The following is a 12983-nucleotide window of genomic DNA, read 5'->3' on the forward strand; positions in this document are numbered from 1 at the left end:
GTTCATGACAGGTGTTATGTCATGTTTATGAAAGTGTCATGTCAGTCTTATTCAACCCCCTTCAAATAAAGTGTTACCGCTTGTTCTGTTTTATAGTAGGTGTTTCCAATGGGAAGGTCATTTTGCAGATCATAAAAAACAAACCTGGTGGACTTTTTTACTCCAGACAAATCAATAAAATATGGTGGGATGGCAACATATTAAACACATTGCATCAACTGATTCACTTTAGAGATCAAGCAATGTTGTCATAAGACTTAATTCAACAAAGGTGCTGAGGATCCGTTGATGCCCAACTAAAGAGAAACTGTTATCAAGTTAGCAGACAATACAGGAAAGTCTGGATGTGCAAACTCTAATTAGAGAAAAGTTTTTAGTTTTTCTCCAAGTCACACTTTGAGTGGTTTAACGAGAGTGATTGCTCATAACACATCAATCAAAAGTGTCATCTGAAACATCTGAATTAAACATTGAGACTAAATGAAACGCTGTTGCTGGCTTGCAGTGAGTGGGAAACAGTGACTGTGTGAAAGGAAAGGAAATCATATTACAGGAAAATAAAATATCTGATTCCACCTTCCTAATCAGGTTAAATTTTTACAAACATTTTCAAAAATGGGCCCAGTCTCTGTAGAATGCATTAAAAATCATTTGCTGCAGTACAAAAGTATTAATCACAGGGGGTGAATGGGAAGAATTCATGAGCCACTTCAATCAATACGGCATACAAAGTTAAGCTTATTACTGGTAAACTTTATTTCCTTCTTTCTGTTCAAGAAGAGAAGCCGTAATAAAATATGGAGTAAAAGAAAGTTATCTCCTTCAAAGTAATCGGAGAAATCAGCAGATTGTAGGCTAAACTAGAAAATTTCTGAAGAAATTTAACCGGGGCCTGCCAAAGTGTACCCATCGGTTGGAACCCAGCATTCTGATGCTAAAAATGAACATCAATGCTAAAGAAAGCTGCAATGTACTCAACAGCATGTGGAAATAATTCTTACAATTTGATTGAAATATTTTTTTATTTGTTTGAAAGATTTTTTTTTTTGAAAATCCTCAGTCACCCAGGACATGACAAAACTAAAAAAAGGCTTAAAAATAAAGCAACTTGACAAATTATAATTTAAATAGGCCATAACTTGTATTGGGAGCCATTTCAATAAATCAATGTTTATGATGAATTTTATTATGAGGAGTTATTCATTAAAGCTTTTGTATTTAGAACCTTACATTTTTGTAAAGGTGTAGCAAAGATTAGATCAGCCAGACTGAACAAAACTCGTATGTAAGCAACATTTGAATTTTAGTTTTACTTCTCTGCAGGCTCCTTACTGGGAATAAAACATGTTTGATGTGCTTACTAGACATTTTTGGTACTGCAGCTTAAATGTGGTTTAAAAACATTTTAAACCACAATTTACTTTACATTTCAATGGAACCTCGCCGACCCCCCCAAAATTGCTCTTAAGAAATTTTCCTGTTTATGGTCCACTCCAATAATGAGATGGGATTTACGCCCATGGTACCGCGATTCATATCTGTACCTCACTCACAGTAATTTCAGCGATAGGAGAGAGATGGTGTGCGCTGAGCTCTGAAATTTTTCATTAAAGTATGAAAATGAATGGCTGAGAGCCTGAGTTTACCCTGTCACATGATTTTGCTCTGAAGCACCTTGACAGAAAACCGTCAGCCCTAGAGAAATTTCGAAAACATTTTAAGGGAGCAAGGATTTGGTGTGATGTCATGACCAACTTTCATACCAATAGATCAATATTTGTAGGCATGAGGGCAATTTCAAAATCATTTTGGGGTCAAAAATCTACTCCTTTTCTCACTCTAATGGAGCGGTGTCAGTTACACTCTGCGTTTCGGCAGTTGGAAAGTTTGCTTGTTTTTCACTTTTTACGTCGCCATTTTTACTTGAAACCCCAATAAAAATAATAGCCCTCATGCCCGGCATGTCACGTGACAGGAGCAGTGAGTCACTGCTCTTCCCTATGCAATGCTATGGCAGGCCCCAATGATAAGAAACAGGAGACTTGGCTCAGTGTTAATTTCTATATAGCTCATTACTAGATATCTACTCATTAGTGGTACTATCCTCCACTGACTTTAAGTGGAGGATAGTACCCTGAGAATCAGGGTACTATCTGATCAGATCTCAAAAGAAAGAGCTTCATAAATCCTACAGAAAATCTGTGGGTATGATGGAGGAGCCAAACGTCTGGATGATTTAAAGAGGTCAACGCTTCGTCTCACTCTGGGTTCAAACCATGTGACACGTTTTAGAAGAAAACTCAACCCTGTCCTGCTGGTGAAAAGGGATTTGAAGATTGTAATAGTTGTACAATCACAATTCTGTTTAAAACAATTATTTTTCAATTTTCTTTTTTATCTTGATGAAAAGATGCACTGAAGCTAAAAGTTAGATTTTTCCACAGTTAGATTTTACAACTGAACATAAAATGTATTTTATTTTACAAACTTATTAGCAAATGTTAGCAACATTTAGTCTATGACCTTAAAAAAAATTGTAGCTCTTAAAATTTCACCTACATATGTGATAGTTAAGGTTGCAAGAGATAGTGAGCGTCGGACCACAATGGTGGAAATGATTGAAGCAACTCAAAGATGTTTAACCTTTTCTTTTCTTAAACCTGTGCAATAAAAATGCTTGGTGGGTTGTACGTTGTGGTCTCTGCCTCACTGATAAACAGAGGACGGCTGAGTAGCCAAAATTGTGCTCAACTAACTCATTGCTTATATATTTTTACTCAAGTAGGTAAAAAGTATAACGTTACTTACTGATGTAAGAGTAAGAAACTATTGGGTAGAAATGTTACTCAAAACATCTGATTTAATTTATTAATAAGGAAATACTTTTTTGAAGAATAAAATTAAAAAATATATAAAAATAAGAAAAAAAATCTAGCAAGATTCAGAAATTAATATAAATTGTAAGAGTTTTTTTTTCTCTCTTTTCTTTTTCAAAAACTTATTCAAATAATTGTGACAGAGTAATAGTTACCTCTGTTGATAACTTAAAACAACTACTACTAACTTACTATAGCTCTGTATCATGTGTTTGATTTTGAATTTGTATATTTTTTATGAAACATTCTTAAGTATTACTTCTGTAAGGGAACCCAAAAATGATATTCGGGTCATTTGAACTCATGGTCTGTCGCTGAGACGGCCCCCACCCACCTCTCCGTCGCCTGTCAGCGGGTGACCTCGCCTCGCCTCTCCGCCTCGTCCAGAAGTTGCTCCTCCTACCAAGCAGCGCCGTGTTGATGTCGCCCATCCTCTTTGCCGTTTGATCAAATTAATTCAAACTTTTTCCCCCCAAAAAGCTGATTGTGACATGGCTTACACCACAGCAGGTGGGACCAAGAAGAAGGTCTGCTACTACTACGACGGTATGTGACGAATTACTGCTGCATCTGGCAGGCTAACATTAGCCATGAAGCTAATAGCTGCTGCTGCAGGTGATTGTAGCGACAGCTAACTAGCAACACACAAGTAGCCTGATTAACGATGACTCAATGGCGTCCACGGAGCTCAGTCACCCAGCGTTCTACATTTCAACTAACTTAAAGCTTAATTACGAAAATGGCTACCAACTTATTTCAAACATGCTGGAATTAAGTGTTAGATAATAAATACGTGTATACTAATAATTATTTAAAGCAATATAATCTGATAAAACGAAGACAGCTAATTGAATACAGAAATTTTCCTAATTCAGTTACATGAGCTGTGTTTGCCCTGGGGATTTTATCTCCAGACTGTTTAGTCGTTGCTGTTTTCAAATGAGTGCAATAAAATTGACGAGGAACTCTGCACGGTGATACTTTAATGAAGTTGGTGAAGAAAGAGTAAAAGAAAATGTATTACACACTTGCTGCACTCAGATCTGATTGCTTTGTGTTGTCTTGTATCTTTGGTAAATGTTCTTGTATCTCCCATAACTATTAGTTTGTTTAAACAGAAGTGATTATGCCAATAAATGCACTTCATTTATTGGCATTTTTTTTACATCTTGAAAAGTTCTCCCGCCTCTTGAAAACATTCATGGGCAAAATCCAAAAGAAGACGTGCGTTCACAGAGTTTGAAATTCACGTTTAGTAAATGCCTTGACAAGAAACGCATCAAAGATACATCTGCCTTCATTTATTAGCCATACAGTTGGATATTATTATACCAAGCTTTCTTTTCTCTTTGGATGGATGACAGGAGGGATGTTACTGAACTGTTTTCTCTTTTTCTGTTGCTACTAGGGTAAAACATGTCCTTTATGAAAAGTATTCACCAATCCCCTCCTCGATTTCTTATATCTTGCATTTCAGCCACAAACTTCCATATATATTCTTGGGTTTTCACATCATAAATTTGAGGAAAAACTGTCTTGTTTATGCCAAGAACACCAAAATCTGAAGTGTAGTGTAGGGTGCATATGTATTCAGAAAAACCACCATTCGCCAGTTTGTTGACATTTAAATGCACTAGGAGAGCAGTGACTGATCAGCTCCACCTTTCCTAATTTGTGGCTGTTTGGTGAAATTTTTAGTGCATTCCGATCTATGTAATAATTAATTAAAATTAACTTATTTAAGTCCCGGTCTTAAAAAATACATAGGTAAACTAAATGAGTGGGCTTACAATAAGAACAAATTATTTAAACCAGTCAACAAACATTTATTGCAAACTGACATGTCATTGTGTTTGGATGAATGACAAAATGTTCAAAATACATAATATATTACCAGCACACCTGCAAAAAAGTTGTATTAAAATAGACATTTGTAATTTGAGAGGATCAGAGATTTCAAAAAACAGAGTCAGAATTAAACAGATGGAAAGTTGTATTTCTGTTTATTGAACAAATCTGTGGAACAATCTGTCTAAAAGAAAGCAAAGAGAGTAGTTGAATTGTTACTTTTACAAAAATAATAAAATATGTTATCAAGGTATAATGAAGTATATTAATTCAGTAGAGTGCTGTATTATTACAAAGAAGGTTTTTATTTACTTTCTTTATATATACACACATCGCCTGTTTTGGGTTAAAATACAAGATTTCTTTTTCTTCAAGTGACTCCTTTTCATTCAAAACGTTTATGTCAACATGTGACATGTTCATTTTAAACTGCAAATGAATGAAATAAAGAAACAGAATTAAAGGAAATGAAGGTGCATGAGGGCTGTTGTGGGTTTGTCCATCACACAGACCGGTTAAGTAACATGCTTATTCTAAATCATTTTGGATCAAGTGACTATATAATGCTGTTAAATAAACTCGTTTTTGGCTCTAGCTAATTCACTTATTATTTGAACAGTTTTCTTAAATAATGACATTACCATAACATTTTTATACTCTGAACTGAACCAAGAACATGACAAAGTCAGAAGCTTAACATTGAACTGATCCCCGATTTGCCTTGCAGGTGACATAGGAAATTATTACTACGGACAAGGTCATCCCATGAAGCCGCACCGCATCCGGATGACCCACAACCTTCTTCTGAACTACGGGCTGTACAGAAAGATGGAGGTCTATGTATGTTGTCTGTGTATGACTCAACAGTTCTGTCTCTCATTGCTTAATTGAAACTAAAGTGTGTCACCTCTTTCCCTGTCTGAGTTCTCATTGAGTACGTGTGTGTGGGTGTGTGTGTTTGGCCCTCAGCGACCACACAAGGCCACTGCAGATGAGATGACCAAGTACCACAGTGACGACTACATCAAGTTCCTCAGATCCATCCGGCCGGACAACATGTCTGAGTTCAGCAAGCAGATGCAGCGATGTGAGAGCTCACTATCTCTTTGGAGCATTTTTAGAATGCAGGTGAAAGTTTGGGTACCTAATTTGTCTTGCGTATAGTTGATTAGTTTTTTATTGCTCCCTTCCAGTCAACGTTGGGGAGGACTGCCCTGTGTTTGACGGCTTGTTTGAGTTCTGCCAGCTATCTGCAGGGGGCTCTGCTGGTGAGTCCTAATTATAATGGGCTGCATGCATAGAGACATTATGGATTTTGTGATTAAAACACATTAATTTCATCAATGTACAGGTAACTCTGCTGGTAATTTGAACCTTTTATTCAAGATGGGCATATTTCTGCTAATTCTCTGATTGACACGTGATGTTTAAAGCTTGCTCATGTTACATCTCTGTGCAAATGGAGAGACAATGTACTTGGATGGGAATTCAGTCCGAGTCATTGTCCAGTTGGAACTAAAACATTCAGTAGTTTGATCACCAGGTCACCCAGCCTGGTGAAATCTGTCCCTTGTTCTACACTTTGCTTCATCCAGAGGATCTGGACCGTCTGCTGTTGAGAAATGATTGGTTCCTGAGGGCATGGAGTCTGTTGAAGTTTGAAATTTTATTTAATCACTAACGTTTGGCCATGACGTATTTAACTTGCCAGCTCAATCGTGAAGAAAGCTATAGTAGATGGTTGTTAATTAGTCCTAATCCTAACCCCATAGGGAGTAGGGCCATCATTTCCTATCCAGCAATAAAATGTCTTGTACATTCCTTTCTTGCTCTGACTTTAATTGCTCTGTATTTTGAAACGTATCCAACATGGACTGAACAGCTTCGTTCACTTCCTCCACTGCCTTTGCCAAACTACAAACATAAGCAGACTACAATCATAAAACAGCACAGAAAATAAAATTCATCTTTCACAACTCATTCATTGAGTCGGTTGAAACTCAAATCAAACTCAATGGGAGAAATCCCAGATGAAGCATTGAAGGGAGATGATAAATGTAAAGAGGTAAATGCCAGGCTACCATTTACCTAGTTGTCTTGGAAATTATTATTGGTGTTGATACAAAATAATACATTAAAATATTAACTAATGCATGTTGTTGGTCGTGAATTATTATGAAGTATAGATGAGTCGACATGGAGTGGTGTGCTGGTGCATTGATGATTACTTTATCATCTTTTTTTTTTACTTTTCCTGCTGACTGACGAGCATCTCCTGCTTTCAGAAATTGGGATGAAAAGATTAAACTTCAGGTCTATGTTTTAGATTTTTTTCAATGGTGTTTAAAACCTTTCGGATTTTTATCTATTAAATGTGTTGACAGGAGTGGAAACAAGCATCTAAAAAAAATGAAAAGTCTTAAAATGCTTAAAGCCAAAGCGATTCAAAAGTCAATTGGTGGACTGATTGAATCAACAAGAAGGATGCTTCACTATTTCAGATACAAATAATTCTTGTTAGATTTGACCTGCATACCAGTTGACACAAGCTTCTATGTAGAAGATTTACCATAAGTTACTTCCTGGAAATAGATCAGCAAGAGACATTTGTACCTCATATCTTTCTCTTAAATGAAGCACCTTCTGTTCTGCGTAGCTGGCTCGGTGAAGTTGAACCGTCAGCAGACGGACATTGCAGTGAACTGGGCCGGAGGACTGCACCACGCCAAGAAGTCTGAAGCTTCAGGCTTCTGCTACGTCAATGACATTGTGTTGGCCATCTTGGAGCTGCTCAAGTAAGATTATCAACCAGTATTTTTAGAAAGGAAACAAACCTCCAGTTGTGCTGAACCAGACTTGGTTAAGTCTTGTTGTTTCCCCCAGGTACCACCAGAGGGTGCTCTATATTGATATTGACATCCACCATGGCGATGGAGTAGAGGAAGCTTTCTACACCACAGACAGAGTCATGACTGTGTCCTTTCATAAATATGGGGAGTACTTCCCTGGAACCGGAGACCTCAGGGTGAGGAGAGAACAGAAAACATCCAGCCTCAGGATAGAGGCCGGAAAACACCGGCTCCAGCTGGGAGCTGGTTAATGTAGGAAAGGATGTTTAGAGGAAGATCATGATGGAAGGATACTGTTTCTGATAATTACAAGCTGATCAGGTGTTTGTGTTGCGTTTCAGGACATTGGAGCTGGAAAAGGCAAATATTACGCTGTCAACTTCCCACTGAGGGACGGCATCGACGACGAGTCCTACGAGAAAATCTTCAAACCTGTTCGTAGAAACCTGGACATTTTTCCACCTTCCACTACTATTAGTTATGTCTTCAAAACTTACTTTGTCTGACGTTTGTCTAAGAAATTGCTAATGACCAGCACTCTGACTGGGTGAGGTAATCTCTGGGCTCTGAGTGCAGGTGGCCATTTTGAAGTGGAAAAAACTAAAGGGTTAGCAAGCGACACATTGGCTTCATTCCCATTAAAAATGTGTGCAAACTTTTTAAAAATATTTCTTGTTGGGAAAACACAATTCAACAAGTGCGGTGCTCCCATTAAATAAGGAATGCAATTAAAATCACGTGAATAAGTTTGTTCATTAAAAAAAACACACTGCGCCATCCTCCTCCTACTACCTGTTGTTGTCCGCTTCTTTCTGGTTTGCACCAGTGGCAACATGTAGTTGTTAATCATATGACTTTTGTGACACAAAAAGTGTTTCCATTGTAGTTTTACGAAATAAACCAATTTCTGTATAGCCCAAAAAAATCACCTTATCCCAGCGCCAAAACGTTTGAAAATTGTGTGTCTCCATCAAGCTAATTCATTTTCAGAACGTCAGTGGAAACACAACTACTGATATTGAGCACACAGTTAGCACCTTAACACAACCAATATCAAAGGCTCTTTTTTTCATTGAGTAAAACAGAACGTAATGGTGGTCAGAACAGAGTTTGTCACTTTCCTGAAATGTATCACAAATCTCTCTATAGTGTTTATTATCTAAGAGGTTATTAACTTAAATGACTGCTACTTGGTAGAACATGTGCACCAAGAGGACTGTCTTAAATTCACTTTAAAAAATGTATGTTGGCATTTAATATGTTAATCACAAGTCTTAAATTTTGTTGTGGTAGGACTATTTAACATCTTATACATTAGATATTGAGTTGTGTGCCGACATCTTCACTGCAGTCTCTGATTAGGCAGCTACCAGTAACCAGCTAGCTAGTTAGCAACATGCGATTTTCTTTTGCTACTGTTGCGATACAGATCTTAAATTTCATTCACAATGGTCTTAAAAAGTCTTAACGTTTCAGCTGGTGAAACCTGCAGAAACTGTTACAATCTATAGCTGTGCTTTTCAAACATTTACATTATCCACAAAGCCTTTGTTTCTCTCTGTTAAAGTGATGTTTAAATGGAGGAAAGGCTTTCAGGTGAATTTTTGACTTTATTCTCCACAAACACTCACTCCTGTCTTCAGCAGAAATTGGAAACCAGAAGTGTAAAATTCCTCTCTGAAAGGAATTGTGCCCTGTGATCCTGCAGGTGATGGCCAAAGTGATGGAAATGTACCAGCCCAGCGCTGTGGTGCTCCAGTGTGGCGCCGACTCTCTGTCTGGAGATCGCCTCGGCTGCTTCAACCTCACCATCCGAGGTCCAGAAACACGCCACACTCTGTCCAAGCGGGTGAAGCTTCAAGGAAGAGTTTGACGTTTGTCCCCGTGTCCAACCAGGTCACGCCAAGTGTGTGGAGTACATGAAGTCGTTTAACCTGCCACTGCTGATGCTGGGTGGAGGAGGATACACGATCCGGAACGTGGCTCGATGCTGGACCTATGAGACGTCCGTCGCTCTGGATACAGACATCCCTGATGGTTCGTTGCTGGTCACTCATCAGTTGCTGTGAAAATGACCTGATGTACTTCCTGTTAGCTTTGAACAGCCAATATGGTGTCAAAGGTCTCGTGTCAGTTTTCAAATTTCATTCTTACATTGTCTGAGTGAGGTTGTGGTTGCGTGCGTGGTGTGCGTGCGTGCGTGCGTGCGTGGGTGTGTGTGTGTGTGTGTACTGATGACCTCTGGTAGCTATGTGCCAAGTCATTCTTTCAGAGAGAAATGAAGAAGCTTTCTGTATTTTAGGGGACGTGTTCTGAGAACATTATGTGCTGGACAAATAATTGGCGCAGCTAAAGCAGTAGCAGTATTTTGTCTTTGCTAGGCACATAGTGCTATTTTATAGCATAATCACGTAACTGTGTTACCCTTCAGTTGTTTTAATGTATTATGTTAAAATATATGTCAAATATGACTGAAAATAAATTTTACTTCCTGATTTAACGTGTTGAAATCAGGCCTGTCTCTCTTTAAGAAACTCTTGTTCTTTCTCAGACTCCACCTTCAGGAAGTCATCACAACATGGCTCCTCTATTAACCCTTTAACAATGTTTTTATCAGCGTTCCTCTGAGTAGTTCGTATGATGAGCTCAGCAGCTGTGCAGTTCCAGGTGTTACAAAGCTGGTCAGGGTATTGCCACAGTCTGATTTTTTTTTCTTCCCCTAATTCTGACAAAACTGTGAAATTCTGTAAGGTTTTCCAGGACAATCAGCACCAACACCAGAAAGCTGAAGCAAGATCAGGAGGTGATTGAGTGGATCTGTACTTCTCCCTCCGTTTCTCTTATTCTTATTGTGGCTTCCTCTTCTCTGCCTCTCCTGTTGCAGAACTTCCATACAATGACTATTTTGAGTACTTTGGACCTGACTTCAAGCTGCACATCAGCCCCTCCAACATGACAAACCAGAACACAATGGAGTACATGGACAAGATCAAGTATGTGTGGTTGCTTTCTGCACTGGCAGCCTACCTTGAGATCAGTATTAACATTCATACCGCTGTTGACCATTTAATCACAGAGCATGTTTGACAGTGTTGAACTCTGACCTTTCAGGCAGCGGCTGTTTGAGAACCTGCGGATGCTGCCTCACGCCCCTGGGGTCCAGATGCAGGCCATCCCAGAGGACGCTGTCCCAGAGGACACGGTGGACGAGGACACCGAGGACCCTGACAAACGCTTGTCCAGTAAGGTTGTCCTCTGCTTCAGTCACAAGCTTGGATAAAAACCAGGGATGGGCATTTAATTGTATTGTTTATTGTGACAAATGTCTTATCATGAGAAGAAGTTTAATATATCGTCGTCTCAATTAATGTAAAAAAAAAAATCTGAAAGTATTATGGGAAGTGTTATTTTTACTACTTTCCCTGCCAGTTGTTCCACAAGAGCATCAATAAATATCAGTTTATTCTCGTGCTGTCACATGGGATCATAAGATGATTTAAAGATTAAATCGCTCAAATTTTAGACCTTTGGTTCTGCTGGAGTTCTTCCTCTCTCCTGTCACTACATGTTCACAATGAAGAATTGCTCTGAAATCAATGACACAAGTGACGGGCTACTGTCGCCCCCTGCTGGTCCAGGAGGAGCGAACGCCTCAAGCCAATGACTCCATGCAGTCCTCTGGGTGTCCTTAGAAACTGTTTGAACTAATTTCAATTCTGCACTGATCTTAATGTGCTCTTTGATAACCAGGACCAGGTGGAATGTATGTGACAAATGACTTGTGTTGTAATGTGCCTTGAGACGACAGATGTGTTTACTGGGTCTTTGTAGTCAGAATTTATGTAAGTGGCTTATGAAAGTATTCTTTGTGTAATTGCAGTTCGTGCCACAGATAAGAGGATAGCCTGTGATGAAGAGTTCTCCGACTCTGAGGATGAGGGGCAGGGGGGCAGGAGGAACACAGCCAATCACAAGAAGGGCACCAAAAGACCAAAAGTGGAGGAGGCAGAGGAGGAGGAGAGCGAGGAAAAGAAAGCAGGTCACTAACTGGATGTGAGAGGGTGACGAGAATGAAATGAAGTTGTGCTTCAATAGCTGATAATAAATATTTCTGTTTCTTCATGTTTTAGATGTGAAAGAAGAGGATAAGACAAAAGACAGCGGCTCAGAAAAGGCTGAATCCAAAGGGTAACAACAATGACCTTTTTCAAAAGAGAAATCCTGAAGTGAAAAATCAGAAAAGCTCTAGAAGAGTCTAAACAGTGTAATTATGCAGCAGACCTTATGTGGAATCCCTGTTGAACGTTGTGTTTGCACATTTAACTTGGGTGCATCAAATGTTTACTTTTGCTCAGTGACATGTTAACGTATTCTTCCCATCACCCTGCAGAACGGTGAAGAACGAGCAGAACAGCAGCACCTGAAGTCTCCATCTTAACCATGTTTGACCCAGCCAGTGCTGTCCTTTGTCATGGATCCATCTGTCTGCTGAGATGTTGTTTAGAGCGTTATATTTATTGTGAATCTCATGTTTTTTGATATGTAAATCTCAGCATTCACCATTTATCTTTGCCAGAAATCCTTTTACATCAAAGGATGTAAAAGGACTAAAAAATACATATTTTTTAGCCTGTCTGTCTGAGACCAGGGCAGAATCTGAGGATGAACATGTCCTGCTTTTGATTGAAATTTTCATATTTTAAATAAAACTTTTTATACTGTTTGTGTGATGTTGAATTTTTTGTTCCAACGTTGTGTAGTGAAAGCATTAATCCACACGGGGGCGCGCTGTCCAAAGGGAAAAGTGGCACTGACATCCCAATCTTAAACGTTAGTGTATTTGTTGGCTAGCATTGCTCTTAGCAATGTGCATGCATTTTAGATATCTGGAATGTAATTATGGCTAGTCAGATGAAACCGACTGCATGTTAAAAAGGCATTTACCTGTTTATCAAAAGGTTTGTTTATCTTTGTGAAACAAATAAACATTTTGGATTGTTTATCTGATGAATACAGAGTAAAAGTCCCAGGGAAAATCTGGTCAGATTTTAATTAAAGAATGCTAAAGAGCTGGTCAGTAAAATTGAATGATTTTTGTGCCTAACTTGATTTGTCTCATAAATGTATTTAATAATAAATTACAACAAATGAAATAACGGCTGTTTATCTATTACCTGTTTATCTCCATACAAGGTTTGGTTTAAAATGTAAAACTTTTTATTTAGTTGTTTGAGTTGAGTTCTCTTTTTAAACCTTACCTGAGCTCCTGTGTTGTATCCCCAGGGCTTTTTAGTAAACCTTTAAGTAAGTAAAGTTTATTTATAAAGCGCTTTTCACAGACATAAAATCACAAATCGCTGTACAATAGAAATCAACCTTAAAAACCCTACAAAACACAAAACCACCAGAA

At 38.5% G+C, this 12983-nt stretch overlaps 1 protein-coding gene across 1 annotated transcript; it reads left to right on the forward strand.

Moving 5' to 3' along the window:
• Positions 1-3367: 3367 nt before the first annotated feature.
• On the forward strand, positions 3368-12296 carry LOC103150870 (histone deacetylase 2). Its single transcript, XM_007570640.2, has 14 exons — positions 3368-3422; positions 5452-5564; positions 5694-5811; positions 5918-5992; positions 7381-7519; positions 7608-7749; positions 7915-8007; positions 9282-9390; positions 9470-9610; positions 10458-10566; positions 10685-10815; positions 11454-11612; positions 11704-11761; positions 11964-12296. The coding sequence occupies exons 1-14, from the start codon at positions 3368-3370 to the stop codon at positions 11995-11997; spliced, it is 1476 nt and encodes a 491-aa protein (XP_007570702.1). The 3' UTR covers positions 11998-12296.
• Positions 12297-12983: the final 687 nt, after the last annotated feature.

This window comes from Poecilia formosa, unplaced genomic scaffold (genome assembly GCF_000485575.1).
Source record: "Poecilia formosa unplaced genomic scaffold, Poecilia_formosa-5.1.2 Scaffold264, whole genome shotgun sequence".
Taxonomy (NCBI): Eukaryota; Metazoa; Chordata; class Actinopteri; order Cyprinodontiformes; family Poeciliidae; genus Poecilia; species Poecilia formosa.